At 37.3% G+C, this 22,517-nt stretch overlaps 1 protein-coding gene across 3 annotated transcripts in view; it reads right to left on the bottom strand.

Annotated features, from left to right (window-relative positions):
- The window catches only part of bcar3 (BCAR3 adaptor protein, NSP family member), a 56,326-nt gene extending 35,428 nt beyond the window's left edge, over positions 1-20,898 (bottom strand). The window contains exons 1-3 of one of the 3 annotated variants that reach the window (XM_056729721.1): positions 20,656-20,898; positions 12,086-12,246; positions 8,699-8,813 (exon numbers count right to left, since the gene is read on the bottom strand). In XM_056729721.1, the coding sequence (XP_056585699.1) occupies positions 8,699-8,813; positions 12,086-12,193 (223 nt within the window). In that variant the 5' untranslated portion in view covers positions 12,194-12,246; positions 20,656-20,898. Of the gene's footprint in view, positions 1-2,592; positions 2,812-8,698; positions 8,814-12,085; positions 12,247-20,655 lie in introns of those variants that run through there. The other 2 variants (XM_056729722.1, XM_056729723.1) reach the window with 2 other exon arrangements.
- Positions 20,899-22,517: the final 1,619 nt, after the last annotated feature.

Raw genomic sequence — 22,517 nt, 5'->3', positions numbered from 1 at the left:
ATTTTAAATGAAATGTATATAAATAAAAAAAAAATGTTTTTTCCTAATAATATATTATATATTTGTACTTTTGCTATGTTGAGTGTCAATGCTGACCCCTCAACAGGAGGGTTTAAACGTTTTTAATATGAATAAATTTGACCAAATAAAGAAGAAAATGCAGTTTTCTATATATCATCATTTTTAGGAGACATATAACAAACCTTGGAAAAATATATAACAAAGAACCTGAGCTGTGATAAAGCAACCTCACAGTAATAGTATTTTCTCATAGGTTTTGTTAATGAGCTACAGTATATCGTGCCCATTTCAAGTTCCTTTAAAAGGATTAGTTAGACGCAATTGTGCAACAGTATTAAAGGGGCAGATGTACGAGTTGGACAATAGCAATTAAAGACAAGGTCACACTTTGTTCTTTTCACAAAACATCAAATACACATGTAATACAAACAGTTTTCCAAGAGCACTGACTCTTACAGCGAAAGGTTAAACACATGAGGAGAATTCCCTGCGCATTTCAAAACAACAAGTCGACTATTCTCATCCCGTCCAGCCATCCCCCACAGGAGTTGGTGGGAGTCTTGTGAATAATGCAGTTCGCCTTTAATTAATTCAAACCTTACAACACACAAAAGCCAGAGTGAGAGAAGAGCAAGTGCATGGTTCAAAGAGCTCTTACCACACAGCAATGTGTCAACCAAAGCGGCCTGAAGGAGTGAAGAACACATTCGAATACAACTAAACATATAAATTAATAGTGTACAGCAAGCCATTTCATATGCTTGCATTGTAACTTTCATTAAACCGCCAACATTCCTTCACACAAAATAGTCCAGATTGTGCAAACCCCTTTAACATCCTCTGACATCACAGTGTTTGTCTCATTGATCGAGCGTCCCATTGTCTCTGAAAAAAGCAGTAAAGTAACCGGAGACAAAACAACCCAGTACTCCCAATGAGGACCACTCTGTTGCACACAGAGGGAGAAACATATGGGCAACAATACATCAACATCTCCCATCCGCCCCCCATGACAGACACAACACTTTCTGATTTCTGCCTTGACTCAGTAACAGTAGTTAACAGCCACAAATCAGTCCTGAGTGCTTCATTTGCCCACAGCTTATCTGTAAAGGAAGTGTGGAAATACACGTAGACTTGTGAACACTCCACACGCCCATTCACTAGAGGTGTGGAGCCAGCGGTCGTGCGCTAAAAGTAGATCCTTAAAGATCTTCCAGGCCAATCACATGCTACACAACTGCCCCCGAATAACTCTAATGAGTATGTTGAGAGGAAAACATCACAACAACAAACAAAAGCTGAGCACATCAACGACAAGAATTAGGGCTGTCAAACTATTAACCACATCCAGAATAAAAGTTTGTGTTTACGTCTGTGCACTGTGCTTATTCATTTTGTAATTAATGATTACACATAATCATACATGCAAATATTTACATATAAACATTCTTATAGAATTTCAACAATTGGTAAATATAAATAAATACAAAATTAATATGCAGAGTACTAATATTACTCTTATACAAAGACATATATTATATAAACACAAACTGTTATTCTGGATGTGATTAGTTAAAAATAAACAAAACTCAGTATTTACAGAAAACTGTGAACTGTGTTCAAAACTGTCCCCTTTCTTTCCCCATTCGCAATGGTCTATAAATATGATTAATAATTTTAGCTGTCATGAATAATATATGAATAATAATTTTGCATTAAATGTCAGTTTGATGTAATTTGACAGAAGGTAACCTGCAATGTGATGTTTCAAACAGAGATGGCGATAGGGAGGCAAAAGTTAGTTTTAAAAGTTAGGTTTTTAGAAATTATTGACTTGCATTATTATTTTTTTTGCATTGAACATCAAAACACAAAGTTACTTGATATAATAATTTTATAATTCAAGTCATAATTCCTAAATAATGTCATATAAAGAAGTTCTGTAGCCTGGTTTTAATAAGGAGCTGAATTTGAACATATGGTTTGTTCCACGTGTAAATTCTTGTTGTGATCAGTTAAGTAAAGAAAATCCTATACCCACATACTGTAGATAAACACAGATTTTTGTACAGTCTATAGCCAACTTTTAATAGACCCTTCCCTTTGTTGAGAATGAAGGGGGCAGTGGAGATGTCAAGTGCCCCCCCAAGCCCCCAGCTACACGAATGTGGTGCGACCCGCGGTGCTGTATTCAGCCTTTCTGTCACTCAGAAAGATTTGTGGCATATTAATCACAAAATTATTAAAGTCCTCAGTAGTGGCTGCCAATTTTTTCCAAATGAGCAACTCATGAGACAACAGGCACTGCTGCTGCTGTGAACATTATAACACAAACACACACCTCCCCACAACAGCTACTGACAGCTACTGCTGCACACACAGACATAATCAAATATTAACATTATATGTTGGTCAAAGAGACCAAATTATACATAACAACAGATGAAAAGTATAAGATCATTTAAACATCCCAACATCTTTAAACAACAGTGCTCGGTATTAAGTCATCAGAAAAACTTTTTTCAGATTTTCAGGTTTAGACTAGATTTTCTAAATTGATATTCTTACCTGGCTAAAGGGTTGTGGTCTCTCCAAGTATGCAACAACCCAAAATGTTTTCCTTCTGCAGTCTGTAAGAGTTTCAGGGTTTCTCAGTAAGCATAGCGACCCAGTGCAGATTCACAATGACAGACAAAAAGACGACGAGCATGAAGGAAAATCCTGTTATGCTGCCTGTGACCTCCCACTATGAACTGTGCCGGTGTTTCTTACAATCCATTCCAAGTCTCTCTTTCTCTCTCTCGATCTCTCTATCTTTCTCTCTCCTTAGTTCAGCCCCGAAGGGAGTGATTTAGGATTTCCCAGACACACCCTCTCCAATAGGCGGGACTCAAGGAGTTGTCTCACTCAGCTAGCCCCGCCCCCTGCCCCCAGCAGCTCTTTGGTCATGTGCCCCCAGTCTTCACATTACTGGCCCTTCTTTGTTCAAGTTGACTTTCAGGACAAAGTTTCACAGTTTCTGTAATTTGTCAAAATGATCACTGAAAACACAAAGCTGTGCACTTTGTTTGCTGAGCATCTAAAACTCAGAAAAGTATTTTAAACATATATTGTACAACTAACTGTATAGCCAAAAAACTTCTCCAGAAGGGGTTAAAAGAAGACAGTGCTCGCGTCCTTCACTGAATGTTTTTTCTCCTGTCTGTAAGGAACAGAATTTCCTGTCTCTTTAACCTCGACCTGCTCGTCATTCTGAGGGGAACGATAAGAAACAGAAGAGACCGGGTTCCTTCCCGAATGATTCAGGCTGAGATGGGTGCGGTGCGGCTAAAAGCTGAAGAGATCTGAATCATACAGGTGATTTAAAGTCTGTTTTGTCACTGCTATTCTCTATAAACTTAACTCAAAACATCCAAATTTTAAACAATTCCGTAAGCCTATACAGAAATCAGACTCCGCTCATATTATGCAGGTCAGATTTCCTCTCAGACAAGTTATGCAGATGTTTTGAAGAACTTTTTTCAAAATATCTTCTTTTGTGTTCTGCATAACAAAGAAAGTCATACAGGTTTGAAATGACAAGTTAATGATGACAAATGCTCAAGAGCACTAACCATTTCATTGCACATTTCAATGTAAACTTTGACAGCCCAAGCCAAAACACAGTGGACTCAAGCAGGTGTATGCATGCAGAAAGCATCTTTTTGGATTGAAATAAGTCTCCTTAAGTTACAGCACACCTGCTGGGAATCCCATTTATCAGTGTCAAAACCAGACAGTTTCACGAAATAGAGACAAATGCCTGTCACAGACACCACACAAAGTTCTGTTATCAATCTTTGCCTCAGCACAAATAAACCCACACCCTTTTGAAACTGAACGCTTATTGCCGGACATGGGCAATAGATCACTACAACAGAAATCTGATTGGCTAGCCATGCTATCCTCAAAGATGGCAGACTTTTAGAGAAAACTGGTAAAGTTCAAATACTATAAAACTGAAACTTGTTCTAGATTTGAGACTGTGTCATTGATGCCACTGAGTTAGACCAGACATTCTCTCATTTAATCTGAGGATCTCATCTCTTAAGGCACCTTCGTGTGGAGTCAGCGCGCCTGACCAGACCACCTAAAGCCCCCCAGCATGGAGATATTCAGCAGCCGTGATTCGGCCAGTGGATCGTAATTCAAAATAGTTACAACAGATACAGTTCAGGACAAGAACGTCTCGTACAGATAACATACATTTCATTGTAAGCAATGCATTTGATATATTCTGACCTTTCTGATTACAATTCCTGCATCATTCAGAAACTTATTTTGAAAGAAATATTGACTTTCGTAATACACGTTCCTGGTCCTAATTTGAAATATTGGCACATTGAAAATCATTTTGTAATTTCTTGATTGTTTTTTTATGTTTAATTTTTTTTATAAGGAAAATACTCATTACATTAACAACATGACTGCACTTCTCTTGTCGGTTTATTTTTACACCGTGCATCTTCTCTACCTTTTTTTTATGTGAAGGCAAATGTATTGCCTCTCTTGCCTTTTTGTGTTCCACCCAAGGCTGAAGGTAAGAACACTTTATCAAAAAAGTATGTAAGATGTCTCACCCTTTTCCAAAACTTAACTTCATCAGAGCAGTGTTTTCAACAGGAAAATATTACTGTCGCTTTTAAGATATTTTCTGAATCATAAAACTGTGGTAGATTATATAAAGATTTTTAAAAGGATAGTTCACACAAAAATGATTACCCTCAAGTTGTTCCAAACCTGTATACATTTATTTGTTCTGTTGAAGACAAAGGAATATATTTGGAAGTATGTTAGCAATTTTCAGTTCTGGGACATCTTTCACTACCATCAAAATTATTCATAATTCACTTTCATTTTTGGATGAACTATCCCTTTTAGAGTAGATGGAAAATCTCATGTTTTGTATTTAATATGTTGTACTGTTTTAAGGTCTATCGTCATGCTAGATTTTTACAGTCACTGTTTTCTGATATTCTATATATTTACATATATATAGTAAACACAGAATGGCCACATCTCATTTTTTTCCATAATGTGACATTTTTGAATGAAACAAGATATTCAATAAGGAACAAAAATCTGTTTTATCTATATAGTGATATGAGTAAAATGAAAGTAATGTTAGTGACTGAGCTTCTTTGAAATAACCCAAAAATCCATTAAAATTCTTTATTTTGATCTTTTTTTTATTTAAATATTTTCCCCTTCCTCATTTATGTTAGTGTCAGATTAAATGACATCTGTCATATCTATAGTGCCTTTACAGATGACATTCGCCTTGAAGATCTCAATAAACTTTATTTAAGCAACGGCTACTCTCTGGTATCATCATTCATAATGGAGATATTTTGGACACGTATAATATTTCAAAACAGAGTCTTTTACAGAAGAGGCCCAGCTGTTCATTCTGGCTGGGAAATGTGTTTACATTTCTAAAGTCCTGATGGTAAGGAGGATGTTACTGGGGGGTTACTGATACCAGCTCTGGGTGTAAGCGCAATGACAGGGAAGAGTGTTCCCACAAAACGCCCATGAAACACCCAGAATATATATCCAAGAGACGCCCTAGGTTTTCTCAGAGGTGCAGTCCTTGCATTTCAAATGCTTATGCAGGATTAGCCTTTACAAAGCAAGCCAAATGAGTTTAATGAAAGAATTGCAACATTCGGATTTCATTTTAATTTTATCCTCCGTGCAATTAAACCATTTTGAGGCTCGGCCCTCCTCAGAGTTTATGAAAGGATTAAAATGAATTAAAAAACACAATGTACCATTGTCACAAAAAAGCCTGCGGAAAATACTTAAACCTTTCCTCCCAATGCATTGTTCAATAGTTTTACAAGTAAGAATGCATCTAAGAATGTTTTGACCTTGGAGTGCATTGGTGTCAAAACTGCTTATGTAGGGAATTAAAAATGGTGTCATCCCTTTGAACAAATCTTCAATCTGCAGGGAAGGCAGTGAGCCAAACACCCATTTAATAGCATGCTTCATTTAATAGTATACTTCAGCCCCTCCACACGAGACCAGCCTGTCATCTTTGAACATCAACAATGTGCTGCAACAATGTGCTGCAAATGTGGCTGTTTGCATTGACAGTATACTGAGCATATGGGCCAACCCACACACACACACATTTCAACTATACACAAAATAATAAAATAAATGAAAGTCATATAAAAGTGAATTTGGAATATCGACTTACAGTGTAAATGTTCAGAATAAAAATATCACATAAAATGTGAACAGCATGGTTTATGAATTTATGATGGACATCAGTAGAATAAGTAAAGGCATCTACATTATGAAAAGAAGGCATGTACCATATTGGTACTGTAGCCAGATTAACCTCTTCCCTTACACCTCAGATTTTTCAGAGACAGCCTATTAAATAACTCTGTATGCGTAACATTTGCATTTCTCACAGGATGTGAGGACTACAAGGGTTGAATGGAGAAGCTGCTGGAGTTGGGCGTTAAAGGTGTTGAGGGTAATCGGACCACCCATTGACTCCTCAAACAGTGGAAATGTTTCTGAAAAACAATAGTTATTGTCCTCAAGCGCAGGACCATGCAGAACAGACGTCTTTTATACACTGAATTCCCTTGGTGTATATTGACAGCTCTTCTCAAGCTGTCAGACCGAAAAGTTTTGACGTGCTATACGTTTTTTAAAGTTGTCTTTGCTAAAATATAGTTTTCTAATAAACTTTTTTTTCTAATAAAATGTTTGATGCTATTCCTAATGGCTACGAAATACTGTTTTAGTCTATTTTTATCTCACCGATCCAAGACCCAACACAACGGCCCAATTTTTGGCCTCTGTAGCAGTAGTTCCCCAAATTTGATGCTTGTATGCAAACTTTATTTTTCATTTAAGATTACTTTTAAATAACTTTAAAACCTAGTTTATATATTTCTACAGGCCAGAAAATCTTCATCCATTATTAACCATTTAGTGTACAAACAGCAAAATGTACTAGTATCAAATAACACTATCAAAAATCGTTTTGTATCTAATGGGTGTTTGTTAAAAGTTTGTCATATAAGCAGCCTTTTAACACTTAAAAACACTCTTCGCTTTAAAAACATTGCATCTTTTCTCTATGTACCTTTGTGGAGCACGGCATATAGAAAATGAGAAAAAATAAAACGTTCCCTATTGCAAGAACAAACATAGAACAGTCACACCATGCAAACTCTTCTTAAAATAAGTCTTGTTATTTTAGTACGAAGTTAAAGAAGTGGCATGGTTTACTTCTACAAAAAGTAATACTGTATAATATACTCCATATTAATATAGTACAGTTTACGTGACTGTAGTCAATGTGTGTGATTCTGGAGATGGTGGGTAAACAGAAGGATGTTTATTTTTGGGGGGGTTTATCTTTCTAAAACCTTTCAGAAGCACTGCTCTATATTACTTGAGTGTGTTGTGTCTGTGAAACAAGCCTCAACCTGTCTTGTATGTGTGTATGTGTGCGTCTTGACCTGCCCTTTAAGAGTAAATAACACATAGTGAAGGGACTGCCGCAACAGTAATGCTGTCAGGATTGCAGGATGAGCAAAAGAGTTTATAATCACTTGACAGTTCCTGCACACAGGAGCGTGTGTCTCCTCCTCCTTTATTTTGTCTTACATTAGTCTCTGCATAAGTGCGTGCGTGCATGCGTGTGTGTGCACGTGTACCGAATTAGCTATAATTTGGGACATTTGGGAACGGTAATAATACAATTAAATTATTTGCAAGGCAAAAGCATTTTTTTTTTACTTTGTCAATGCAAAAGGTTTTTTGTGTGTGTCTAGCTTTGTTCCAGTAAATCCATCAATTATTTGCTTCTATTGTAAAATATTTTTTAGGTCTTTTTTAGGAAAATGTAAAAGAAAAATAATGGATGTAAAAAGTTGTATTTATTCGGGAAGACTCATAGCAAAATATTTGTGTTAAACGTGCTTGTGTGCGTGTGTCTTTAACCAAAGTTCAGAAGTAGATAACTGACACAGAAGATGTCCTTGTCTGTGCGCGTGTGTGAGTGCAGATGTAAGACTGACTGTGTTGACAGTTATTGTGTCTGTGTTTTCTCTGCGTGTTCTGTGATGAGCTATTATCGCTGTAATTTCAGACTCAATCACTTTCAAGGCTTACGGATGACTCCCTCAGATGAACTTATACTTACAATTATATGCAGCCGACGCCAACAAGTACACACACAATACTTCACAGGTAGAACTTCCCCCACACACACTCTATGGATTTGTTTTGTGATGTAATCCCTGTTGATTTGACCCCACAGGCATGAACTGCTTTTCCCACACCATATAGGTTCAGCAGACTGATGTATGGATAGACACAGTCCCGAGCAAAGCCCCTGAGACAACAGACTTAGCCAAGAGAAAACATCCATCCAGATATAAGCTGCCTCTGTTTTTACACCAATGTGGTTTATGAGGACTTTGTGTGGTTTATGAGTGATACTGGTTTCTTTGATTCTATTGTGTAGATCCGCATTTCATATTCATGTACAGTATATGTACAATATACATACATTATATATAGAAGTAGATGATAAAGTAAAATAAAGAATTTGAAATATACTTTCAGAAATCAATAGTGCAAAGATAGCAGGACCAACCTCTCTTTGTTTCCCGCTCTTGCAGTACTTGAATACTGGAGAGAATGTGGATGCGATGAAGACGACTTTGAACCCCGAGACTCAACAGATCCATCTCTGTCAGGTGCAACAAGTCCTGGAGACACAAACACACGGTACGAGTTGATGTGTGGTTCGAATGACAAGAGCTACAACCAGTGGCATCTGTAATTCACACACAAAAACATCAGTAAAGTTCAGAGTTAAAGCAGCCAGTGTGTCATTATGGCCCGTGCCTCACCGCTTCTCTCAGTCTGGCATTCACAACACTACATTCATTCTGTTTCTGACAGAACAAAAACTGCGTTTAAATCGGCATCGGTGCTTTCATTGTTCCCGACAAGACAAAACAAGAGACATTAAATTAAAGGTTGTGTGCTATTTTAGTGTTTACTGCATACATGCCACAGCATTCCTGGCTAAACAAACAGTCAGAAAAATCTGGGACTATAATTTATCAGTGCAACCAAAATTTACGTCTGTGGCTACATATTTTTGTTTGCATATTTTCCATCCTTGAAACAGTTCGAGATTAGGATTATATTAAGAAGCTTTTATGTGAGGTAGACATTGATGTTCCACAAAGTTATATGGTTAGTACTTGTCCTGTTTTTTTCTTCTTTCAAATAGAAATAAGTTAGTTAGTTTAACTTTACCATGTTATGCATTAAAGGTGCAATGTGTGTGATTAAGGAGTCTCTATTGACAGAAATGCAATATAATATACATACCTACTTTATGTCTTCAGAGGTGTATTAAGACCTTATATTATATTACGTTATGTTTTTCTTTCCTTAAAATGAGCTATTTCTATCCACATACAGCGCCCTTACATGGAATTCGCCATGTTGTTTCTACAGTAGTCCTAAACGGACAAACTGCGCTACAGAGCACCTTTCATAAATGTGTAATCACCTTTGGTAAAGAAATGAAAGGACTTTGTCCTGTGGAAGTTGCCATAGTGTGTGCCATAGTACTTTTGAAAGCGAGGGGTGAGCAACCTCACCGCTAGATGCCGCTAAAATTCACACACTGGAGCTTCAAGCGAAATGTAAATCTATGTGAAAACAGGTCCTGTTGTACTGAATTGGTGCAACAATGCGAAGCAAAATGTTGATTTAACGCTGAAGAAAAAGATGTATGCTGCATTGCACTCTTTGTGTGTCTTATCTCATCTGCTCCAATGGTTTCATCTACCCATAATTCCATGCATCAGCAACAGGCCCTACTCCCCATCCTGTCTCTGTTCACGCAGGCTAGTTTGAACGACAGAGATGATGCTATACAGACAACCAGATAGACAGACAGGTTGACACAAAAACAGCCAGTGAAAGGGCCAGAGAGTGCGGGATAGAGGTACAGCTGAAAAAAAAGAGGGAATCAAATATGCTGGTAAGGGTTCATTGTTCATCTGCCTTCACAATTCCGAACCCACAGCTCAACCCAACAAGCCATGACAAACATCAGCCTTATTCCCTCCGCCATCAGATTCTTTATTTATCATGTGTGGTCTCATATCAATCTCTCGGGAGGACTTCAAAAACATCTCAGTAAGTGGTTATCCAGGCACCTCATTTAAAGTGCGCTGCTAGATATAAGAGATGTGCCACTTTGCGTTCTTGGCAGGTATGGAGATCTCTTGTTGATCTTATGCCAAAGTCATATGAGGTGGGTGGTTTGTGTGCCCACACATACTCAGGATCTAAGCATTACTTTCTGATTGCCCTTATAAAAATGCTATGCTAAAGTTATGGTCTCAGCTGGCAATGCAATGGTGCTTTGATTTGCACCATTGTCCTGAATTGCTGAATATATACACTTTTTAAAGCGACTTCAAAGAATCCTGTAATACAAGTTAAAAGAACATTGCCATAGTAATTTCCATATATTTTTTTACCTTTTAGTACCTTTTTAAATGCGTTACTAGTGGTAGAGTTATCATTTGTTATATCTTACATCACTTGTCTAAGTGGTTATGGTTTCATAATGGCTTTTTAATTATTTTGTTAGACTGGTTCAGAATGCATTATTGATTTGGAACTGGTGAAATATAACATTATAACAATCCTATATGACATTAACGTTTATTATTCCCTTGTGTAATCGGTGCATGTAAGGGACATTTTAGTCTTTATTTTATTTATATGTTGACAATTGACTGTGGTGTCCTTTGGGAAAAGAGCTCATAAATTGTACAGTAGATAACTGTGTGGATTATAAATGTTCTTTGTGGAGCTTACATTAAATTGTTTCAGAGAGAAAATTGACCATTTAAATCCAATAAAAACCAGACACCTGTGGCCCGTTTTGTTTGTGTGTGTGCATTAAAGTTTTATTTTGGTTTGCTTTAAATCGTGTATTATAATATCAACAGGTTTGTGTGAGGGGTAGGTTAAATGCATAGTTTACCCAAAAATGAAAAATCTATCATCATTTACTCACCCCCTCATCCTTCCAAACCTTTATGACTTCGGAACACAAAGGAAGATATTTTGAAGAATGTTGGTAACTGAACAACGATGGTACCCATTCATTTCAATTGTAGACACAAAACCAATGAAATCCAATGGGTACCGCAGTTGTTCGGTTGTTAGGAGGGTGAGTAAATAATGAAAGAATTTTCATTTGGGTGAACTATCCCTTTAAGGGCTGTAAGGTATTGTATATCAAGTATCATTAGTGGAACCATATGAGAGAACCTCACTAATAAAGTCTGTGTGAAATCTGTAAATGTATAAACCTCTATTTCATGAACAGTTGTGGGCTAGCTCTCTCTCTGGTAGGTCATTTGGGACAGTGCTTGTCAACATTTCTGTTTGAACCTTGCTAAGAAGGATTATTTAAGTGATTAAGGTCTTTTGTTGGCAGTAGCTTCAGGGCTGAGCTTTAGCACTAGGGTCAAATATGTGTCACATCTGTCTAGCGTGCAAACTGGCATCTGTATCCCAGAAAACACTTGGGGAATCTACTATTTACTGCTGTTTGTAGACACACTTGCATTCCAGATACAGAGTGCCAAGAAAACACTGCTAAACTCATACAGTGTCAGATCACTTGGGCAAAGTTCTGTTAGATAAAAAATTATACAGCAGACATTGATGGTATGAGTGGAATCTCTGCGTGCTTTCCCGAGTCTGGCCACAGAGTTTGAATTTCACTTTTCTAAATAAAACATAAGCTAATTTCAAACCAACTCTGAGTGAAATTTCCATCGCTTGTTTATGATTATAATAAAGACAAGATCACAGGCAGTCGTGCAGTTTGAATGACTGTGTTTGAATAATTGCATGGTGCACTTTAAATGCTGTATGTGATATACAGCATTGCGTGCATGCCTGTGTGTGTGCGGGCATGTGTGTCTGAACTCACAGTTGATTCTGACTTTACCTCCACTCCATCATATTCCTCATCGAACAGCACGCAGTACTGAGGTAGTCCCAGCTGATTTAACCATTTCGGAATGGACATGTGCTTCATGATGAATCTTTATCCAGATGTTTCCTCATAAATCCCTCTGTAAAAAACAAAGTCTAGGAAAAAGCAAAAGTGTAAATGTATAAACAGTAATGAAAATAGTGACCTTTATAAACAGTGATGTATGTTCATTTAAAAAGACATTTTTTAAAGGTGCTTTTTTAGAGGTGCTATTTTGGATGCACACATGGTAATTTGTCCCTAACAAAATAACATAATTTTGTGTTTCTTGAAAACAAAACTAACTCAATTTACTTAAGTGAATAAAACCTGAATAAAAACTGAATGAAACAAATTTAATTTATTTATACATAGTTCCTTTATATATTTATCTGAAATGTATTTTGGTCCTAGTCCATTGATTAAATAAATTTTATTTCATGTATTTTTACCTCGTGTATGAAATGTGCTATATAAATAAACTTGCCTTGGGTTGCCTCTAAAGGTTCCATGTGAAGTATAAATATACATATATATGATATTATTTTGGTCAATGTAAAGATGAATTCAATTATCACAATAAAGTAATTTCAGACAAAGTTTAAAATCAAATCATATCTTGTTTAAATCAGAGAATTTTAGTAATATTTTGAGCTATTTTTTATATGCTATTATTATTATTTTTTAAATTTTATGTTGCTAAAATTAATTAATTTTTATTTTAGTGTTTCTTTTTTGCCTTTAATACCCTAAGACAGTAGAGAGCAGACAGGAAAGCGTTGGATATAGAGACAGGGGAGAGGGACCTGTTAAATGACGCTCGAGATGTGAATCGAACTCGAGTCGGGCCACAAGAGCACACTATGTTGGTGCACTAACCACAGATCTTCTAGACTTTATTCAAATTTAGTTACATTTATTTTTATTGTTATAATTTAAGAGCCTTAGTTTGAGAGATTTATTTCAGTCTCTTTCTATGGCAAATTTCTCTAAAGTTTTTCAAACCATTTTAGGCAAATATTTGATTTGATTTCAATAAAGAGAAATGCTTTCACAGTTTTAATATTAGTAAACTAAAATAACATTGGTTTATATGACACATGACATTTATTCATTAATGAACAATTGCTTTACACCGTGTCTTCACTGGACGCGACCAGCGCGACACGTCATACGACATTAGAAACCCATTAGAACCAATTATTATTTTACATTTTGACCACACAGGATGCGGCATGGTGAGACAAACCCATTAAGAACAAGCAGGTTGTCATGTCGTGTTGCGCCTCTTGCGTCTGGTGTAGACACGGTGTTAGACTCAAGTAGACAAAATAATACATGGTCATCTACCCCTACATTTGACAGCTCACACTAGACACAAAAAAATCATTAGTTACAATGCTGGGATTGCAACATTCTGCCTGCAGATGTTTTTTTTCTTTGAGCCCCGGGGGTCTATAAAAATAAGAAAGTACATGGTATCTAAAGTGAACAAGGCACCCTTAAGAAATCTAATGAGTGGTTTCAACAGGTTACAGTGTCAGGTGTTTGGAACTTCCTTTATGAATCATGATGATCCATGTGCATGTGTCTTAATGCATGTATATGTGTGTTGACTGTGCATACAGTAGATGTGCATCTGTGTATAACAACTGCATGTCCTCCCTTTAACAGCCTGTGAAAGCACACTATGGATTTATGGTGTCGGCGTGTCCTATAATTACTGTATAAACCAGCTCCCCTGCAGTTTTCTAGCTAATTTATGAGAGGGCAGCATATCTACTTCCCTCCTCCTTAAAAATTCAAAGAATGATCTCTCACGTTCCCAGAAATTTTGTGTCCGCAGGCAGTATACACGGGTCAAAAAGATGCATCTCTTATATTAAACAAACAAGCGACGGTTAAAAATGAATCAACTTAACAGTGAATGAGGCAGCACAATTTCTTGGCAAGATATGTCCAATCATTAAAAAGGATCACCCAAATAGGAGGCCATTACAGTTATTACAGTGTGTGTATCAGAAAGAGAGAGAGATACACATAGAGTGTATTTATAGACTGTGTGGGCTTCACATATAAAATAGTTGATTCTGTCACCTTTCCCGAGAGAAGTGCTTTGTCATGGGCTGTTCGTGCCAACTACAAAACCTCCTTCACAAATCATACTGAGAACGCGTAAGCTTCATATCACCTTATGACATGCAAGTCTCTCATGACAGTGATGTACCTTAGATCCCCCTAATTTTGGGGAAAATAAAATAGCATTTTGGTGAAGAAAATGTTAGCAAGTGGCCATGCAAAAGTATTGGCTATCCTGTTTTTTCCAAATGGTTGATGTCCTTAGGACAACATCTTGTTGACCCTGGGACAACATTTAAATCAACCAATCAGATTTCAGAAATAAGTTTACAGTTTATTTTAAATTTAATCTTCCAATCAGGATTAGGTGCTTGTTGGCCATTGTTTTTCACTTATCATTTCCCTCTGATTTTAAGGGGTAAGTTATGGTTAGGTTAGGGGTTTGGTTTGGGTTTAGGATTTATTTATAAAAATGTTGTCCTTAGGTCAACAAAATATGTTGTCGTGAGGACATCAACCACTTGGCAAAATCAAGTCGAGCCAAAAGTATTGGCTACAACACTATCTCTTAAAATGTGCTTTATGTAGTAATGCCTGAAATAAATGGTTTAGGTCAAAATTATGATACATAGAAATATAATTGAATAACTGTTTATACTGAATACACTGCAAACTGTATGGGATACACCAAAAAGGTGTGAAACTAAACAGAATACACCCTTAAGATAACGCTCATGTGTTCCCACTCTTAACAATGTTCGGAATTGCTACAGTAGGTAGTTTCTTACAGAAGTTAATATATGAAGAACACAAAAGAAGGTAATTTGAAGAACATTGTTGACCGAACAACACTGGCCCCCATTGATTCAGAATTGAATATTGAACATCTCTTCTGTTCCACAGAAGAAAGAATCATTTACAGGTTTTGAAGGTCATTAGGATAAATACAGGTCGTGCTTTTTTGTGTAAACTATCCCTTTAAGTAAAAGCAATAGTACAAGTGATGCTTTCCCTAGCAAAGGACTAACAATAGTATAAAGAACATTTCCTGTTTGTTGTCCTTTGTTGACGAGATCTTTTCCTTTCGACCCTACAGTAGGAGTTTCTAAATATAGGTTTTCTCATATTCATTGTTTGTCCCCTTGAACTGTTTCCCTTCTGCCTCTCTGCATTCCATCTTGCAAATATAAGTGTGCACCACTCAGGATGATCCTGGCGCCCATCTTCCCAGCAATCAACCCGGACCTTTTCACAAACAATGACCAGTAAAAGCAGCCGTGGAAGTCATAAAACACCACTGGGGCAATATAACAGAAAAGTTGAAGTTAATCCAATAAGACCCACAGGCCCAGCTGTGCTCGCGGACGGTATAAAGCCCGTCCCCGGGGTCAAGCAATCAGAGGAGTAGCTCGTACAATTGCGGGGCGATTTATTCCTGTCGTGAATGTCAATGCCCTCGTGGCCACATGGAGAGATGTATGGGTAGACTTACACCTCAAGACAGGCTGTTTGCCTGACAAGAGAAGGCTGGCTGTCTCTGCAGCACTTAAAACAAACAAATGCTTTTCACTTTCACTGGCGGGAGTTGATTCCGCTTTAATGATATTCGAGCCATTAGGTTCAATACACAACTTGCTGTTCAGTGTTTCGTTTTAAGCCATTAGGTCCAGCGCACTTGACTGTGTACAATAAATAAATCTGTTGAACAGACTAAAAGCTATTTAAAATTAACCCAGTGCATTCTACATGAACTACAAGCATGAGAACCTGTCACCTTGAATAATCGTTTAGTATTGGGGTGCTTAGTTAAAAGCGTGAATATTGTTGTTGTTCATATTTAGGGCTAGGCTTTTTAACAAACCCCTAACCTTGAAAAAAAAATGTTGCAAGCAGTTTAACTCATCTTGCACAGCTCAATATCAACCTTTTAATAATTGTACACTATTAGAATAATAGCAAGAGTAATAGAAGCCAAATGCAATATGGTTATCAATATACTGTACATTTGTAATGATGATAATGATGCTGATGACGAAGTACATATGTTAGACTGACTCTTAGCCAATGGTCTCATGCATATGCATGATTAAATCCGCATACGCATCATAGGTACTGTACATCCCGACATGGCCTAATCACATTTGGGTTTACTGTGCACATACAGTAAACATATCAATGTAATTTACTGTATGCCTGTGTATCTTTACCATTAATAAATTACTCAAAAAGACCACTGTATATTCTTGTAGCGTTATTCTCCTGCACTCCTTCTCTTTATTTACTGCATTCCCTGAAACTACTCTTGAATATCATATCTACTAGAGCTCTTCATGAGCTATTACAAGTCTAACAGATATGTATTTTTTATGTACTGTCCAATGTATAGACACTGATCAGAAAAGCAAACAGAGTTCTTCAAAGTCATGATGATTTGAAAAAAACATACAACAGGACCTAATTACAGCACTCTGTGGGCTGGAGACACGTGATGTCACACACTGTATTGCTTTAAACATCCTGTTTGAGACACAGAAGCCCACTTCCTGTTTCCTTTGTTGTGGTTGGAGGAATGATTTTGGAGGGAAAGACCCATTCGCTTTGAATGAGCTTTTTCATCACATTACCTATAAACACATTTCATTACGTACAGCTGGACGTTTGATACGATTTTTCAATTAAAACCTTTTATAGTTAAAACTTGTTTGTTTTTCAGCTTTTTTTATTCAAGTCCCAGTGAAATAAAAAATTCTTATTTTTTCATGAAATATTGCAGCGTTTATGGTAAATAGCTTATCAATGTGGGTCAATAATTCATGTACCCTCATAGTCTTCAGTTAAAATCTGAAAATGCACTTGCCCCCTGAAATGACTATCCATCTCAAATGACGTTAATTAGACGTCTTGGCCGGAGCATCCGTTGACTCCACCCCAACTGTCAGTCTGCTGCCAGTTTCATTTCAAAATCAATGCAATAAGCTGTTTTTACACAATCAATCAAATTGCAGTGATAAACGCAAGAATCACCCACTCATTTACTCCTTTGAAATTTGATTTTCACTCGGAAATGTGTCAAAATACAGAATTAACTTCCGGTTCACGGGGACTTTTAAGTGTGTCTTAACATTAACATTAATGCATTTGGCAGGCGTTTTTTCTCAAAGCGACTTAAATTGCATTATCCATACATTTGTTTCTAAGTATGTGTAGAGATCGAACCCATGACATTGCCGTTGTTAACGCCATGCTCTTATCACTGAGCTACAGCAAAGCTCCGTCTTAACTGTATGAACAGTTAAAAATAAAAACTACTTTTTGCTGACATTGTTCATGCATATATTCTGATAAATGTAATGCACTAAATTTCCCAAATCACCATCTTGTACAAACCCGCCAGCCTCTAGAACTTAGAAAGCAGTGACAAACAGTCCACAATGACCGGAAAGCCCAGAAAACCGAGCTTTGGAAAACCAGATAAACTGAGCTAATTTTGATCTTGATGTCAGCGATTAAGAACGTCAGTCCAGTATGATGTATCAAGATAGAGAATGTCAGATTTGTCAGATTTCAGGATAAGACTTAAGAGTGAACCAAGACTCAATGACATCATTGTTCAGGGTTCCAGCATTCCAGAGCAACACATGTGGGAGATCTTGCGAGTCAAGAGCTTCCAGGCTGCACACATCAACGCATGAACATGAAAGCATATGTGCTGATTTATGATAATGTTGTCACGTGTGCATGTGTACAGTATATGTGTGTGTGTTCACGTGCTCGGCATTGTTGAGATGTGTGCAGTGCAAGCAATGTGTGTACGAGATGCTGTGTCAAACCACACTTGAATGTTTTTGTGCAAAAAATCAGTCAGGGGAGTGTGGTGATTTTCTCATATAGGGCTTGTTTGAAGAGTGCAAGCAGATGTTTTGTGCAAAACGCTTCTGTCCTGCTTGTTCTCTCTATCTCATGTTAACGTCACTTATAGTGGGGAGTCATAGAGCAGGCAGGCACCATTAGCTCCCATCCACCCCTTCTAATCTCGATTTCAACAAGAGGTTAACAACTCACCTAAAATACATCTAAAGAATTCTCATGCATCTAAAACATCACTGTCAGTTATGTTATGGTTGAGTTCTGAACCAACCAAGCAACAATAACTGACAAATAGCAACATCCACACTATTTACCCAATATTTACACTGTACCCATGGAAAGTCTTTACTGTTTGCCTTAGTATGAATCAGAGATGAGTCTTCTGCACTGCCCCTATGTTCAACGGCATGCTTCATTTCACAGTTCTGCCCAGGGGAGGGTCTTCCCCGCAGCACTGTACTGATTCACGGCATACCGGCCATGCCTGAAGCCCTGAGCTCATGCCACAATTAGGATAACAACATTCTATGGCAAGGCTTGACTCATCCTTAAAGACAGCCTGCCAGATATTTTTGCAGTTACAGCTGTTCAGGGTACAGTAAACAGTGGCTTAGGGATTCCGGTGTGAATATCTACAAGGTGTTGAGAGAAATCTCGTTCATGGCTGCCTGTTAGGACGACATTCAATAACATTTAGAGATCCTTTTTATAATGCTTCAGAATTGGATTGTTTCATTTCTGCTGTAAACTGTTATTGATAGTTATGAAAAATGTACAAATATATAATCTATACAAATGTAAAATATATAACACTGTCTGTGAAATCCAAGCCAAAGTTGCATAATGTAATTACTGTACCTATAAAACATGACAAAAAAGTAATTGCTGTAAATTATATATTATATATATATATATATTTGGTCAGTCGTGGCCTAATTGTTGGAGAGTCGGAGTCGTGAGCGCCCCCCAGGCGCTGCATTTGTTCCGGGTGTACGTGTGTTCACGACTTGCTGTGTGTGTGTTCACTACTCTCTGGATGGGTTAAATGCAGAGGCCACATTTCGGGTATGAAACACCACATTTCACCATATTAGATCACTTTCAATTTATATGATTTCGAGATACAGTATTTACAGTACATGCTCATTTGGAATACAGTATGATAAAAATCTAAAATGGTTGATTTAATTGACAATGGTGTTCTCTGAACTGCACTATCCTGATTCTCAATTTGGCTGTAGTTCTTTTAAAATGCGTCCAGTTTTAAAATAGCTTCATCAAAACTGCCGGGGTCTGTTTGTATTATTATTGTAGGCTCTCAGACTTTAAGAGGACGGGTGTGGGAAACTCATAGGAACTGAAAACACGTGACCACAGAGCCATTTATTGATTTATATCCTTAAAGAAGTACAGCAGAGGACCATCAATATCTGAAATTGAATTAAAAATAAGAAAGATGGATAAGCTTTTCAGTCTGTGAGTTCTTAAGCCAATTGTTCAAAGCTAAAAAAAAGCATACCACCTTAAGTTTCTACAGTAGAATTATTTTACGCTTCATCGATCACATCTTTCAATCAAAAATGATCGAGCAAAATATTGACTTTTGTCTTTTATTTTGATTAGCAAAGTGCTTTGTGACTTTCAGCATCAATGCACGCATTGTGACATCACATAAGGGGGAATTAAATTCAGGTCTAACTCACTTTTTCTGTGGTTATGCACACAAACAAACCAAACTACCTCTTTTAGTTTCACCCACACCTGGCTGACCTATGGTCAAGTGTTCTGCATACAAGCCATTGCACATTCGGAGTGTGCGGCGACAGCCCTTTCAAATGGAAAAATGGGTGTTAGACTGCTTAGAAGAAGCAGGAACCCAGATGGCACATGCCTCCAGTGGCATTAATAAACATGTGAAAGACCACATGAGAAAGCTCCCAGCATGCCACGGTAGTGTGCGGTAGGGTTAGCTAAGCAGCATATTTAAAAGTCTCCTCAACTTTTAGCTTTCACCTCTCTGTCTCACTCACTTTCTCTGTCTCCGTTGTCAACTGACCTCCACCACAAGAGTCATTCTGAAGCAAATATCTGGGCTCTACTTTCCCAAACAGTTAGACACATATTTTAATTTCTTTAATGGAACTTTTCAGTGCGTCATGAATGCAATTTGAATGAAAGGGAATAGGTTGACTCGCTTGGAGTGCAAAAACTGATCCGACAAAGTTTAGAAGCATTTACTGTTAATTCTGTAATACAGTATTCGGAACCCGCATTTTAAACATTTGAGGTAGTAGCCTAAAAGTATGTGCTTTATTACAATTATATGTATGCATTTGGCAGACACTTTTATCCAAAGCGACTTATGTTACATTGTATTATATATTTGTTTCTGATTATGTGAAATCCCCTGGGATCAAACCCATGACTTTGGCATTGCTAGCAGTTTCAATGCAACAATGTGATGAAACTCGTTTCTGCTGCTTTTAATAAAATGCATAATGGCAAGCCTTTCTTTATTTGTATAAAAGTGACATTTTTGTTAAGGAATAAAGCAAAACAAAAGGAAATGCAGAACTTACCCTCGTGGTTTTACGGTTGTGGGCTATCTGAGGTTCCTCTGCCAAAGTCAATCATCGGTTTAAATCAGAAAGCAGACACTCATTCTGCATGAGTTATCCCTGCTGCAACTGCCTCCTCTTGTGAGGAAAGCAGAGCGATGCTGACTGCTGACAAATCCCGCAGGGATGCGATTATCCTGAACGCGCTTTGAGCTGGACGCGCGCGGAGATGCTGTGGACATGAGCGCGCTAGTTCAGACGAGCTCACTGACTGGACGCACTCAAAGTTTGAATTTGAGACATTTGGCCGGAAACGAGTAGATTCAACATAGATCGACAAATAAAACGTCATCAACGAATAAATCAAGAAAGAGCAGCTTCCTTTTGCAACATCACGTAGCCTAAGTGGGCGTGAATTATGTCTATCCAATAAAAACCGACGAAATTATGAAGAACCAATAAATATGTATCATCATGATCAAAATAGATCATATTTTATTTATCCAAACAGAAAAGGTTTGATAATTAAGTTTGAAATGTAAACTATTTTGATCTCCAACACTGTTAATAATAAAGGTTCTTAATGGGTTCTTAGTCAAGTTGTATGGTTCCATAAAGAACCTTTAACATCCACATGATTACAAAAGAAAGCACAAAAGGAAACTAGGGTAAGAAAAAACTGTTCTTTTAAGAACCTTTGAATAAAAGGTTCTTTGCGTAACCAAAATGGTTCATCTGTTTCACTTTAAAAAAACTAAGTGAAATGCAAGAAAATGATGTATATGATAGTACTTTCAAAGACTATATCGCACCATAATCTTCATATCCAGACTCTTAGAAGTCTTAATTTATTAAGCAAGTTGTTCATTTTCATTTCAAGAACCCAAGCACAGTATCTTTAGAATGACCCTTATTCTTTATTTAAAATAGCTTGCGGACAGGGGCAGCAGCACTTAGAATATTAGGCTTCTGTCAGGTGGTCCGCCAACACCAGCTCAGCTGTGTTTTGAATACTGCTACAGAAGATTTGACCTCAGGCTGTCATTTCCCCCTCCTGTCTGATGAAGCATTTTGCCAGTGTATAGAATATCTAATGCTCATGTCTAGTTTGCTCCTGTATGACATATCGCTTTATTGCTGAGTGAACTCTCTGTAAGTCGCTTTGGACCTTCTGCTAAATGACTTAATGTAATGTAAATGTAATGCACAAAAAATGTAAAAACGTGAATATCTTAGTGTAAGTGATGGACCGATGACTGATTCATTTTACATGTTCAGGATAAATTTTAAGCAGTGCATTTGCAATGTACCTCCCATAATACGAAGTAATAAAATAATTTGAACAATTTCTGCATAACAACTGCACAACTGCTGGTGTGTGAAATAAAATTGTTAGCACGTATTAAAGGTGCCTTCATCCAAAAAAGAAAAGCACCACATAGGCAAGAATGTCATAGAAGTTTGGAATAATATAAGGTGTGTTCATGATGGCACATGATGACAAGTATTGGTTTAACTATTCAGTATAGGTTGAAATATGAATTTTAATGAGAGCCTTTTAGACTAAAATGATGACATGAAAAATGTGGCTGGCTGTTATCACTGTGTCTCTGGGAGAAGATGAGAGCTTTAAATTGGCACAGCATCACAGTTTTCCTTTTGATTCCCCTGCCCTGCTAGACAAGAGCACTGAGGCATAATAACTACATGAGTGAACACATAATCATCGCTTTTCTTTCTGCCGTGCATCCATTAGCTTTACAAATACAACTATGCCAGTTGGGTGATTCTGAGACAAGCAGATGACATGACTGTTTTTTTCTCCAATCTCATCGTGCCAGGAAAACCCATTGGAGAGCTCACCAGCAACCACACAAAAAGCT

The sequence above is a fragment of the Triplophysa dalaica genome, chromosome 18 (genome assembly GCF_015846415.1).
Source record: "Triplophysa dalaica isolate WHDGS20190420 chromosome 18, ASM1584641v1, whole genome shotgun sequence".
Classification (NCBI taxonomy): Eukaryota; Metazoa; Chordata; class Actinopteri; order Cypriniformes; family Nemacheilidae; genus Triplophysa; species Triplophysa dalaica.
Note: the sequence above shows the minus strand (reverse complement) of the source record. Positions and strands in the feature narration are given on the sequence as shown.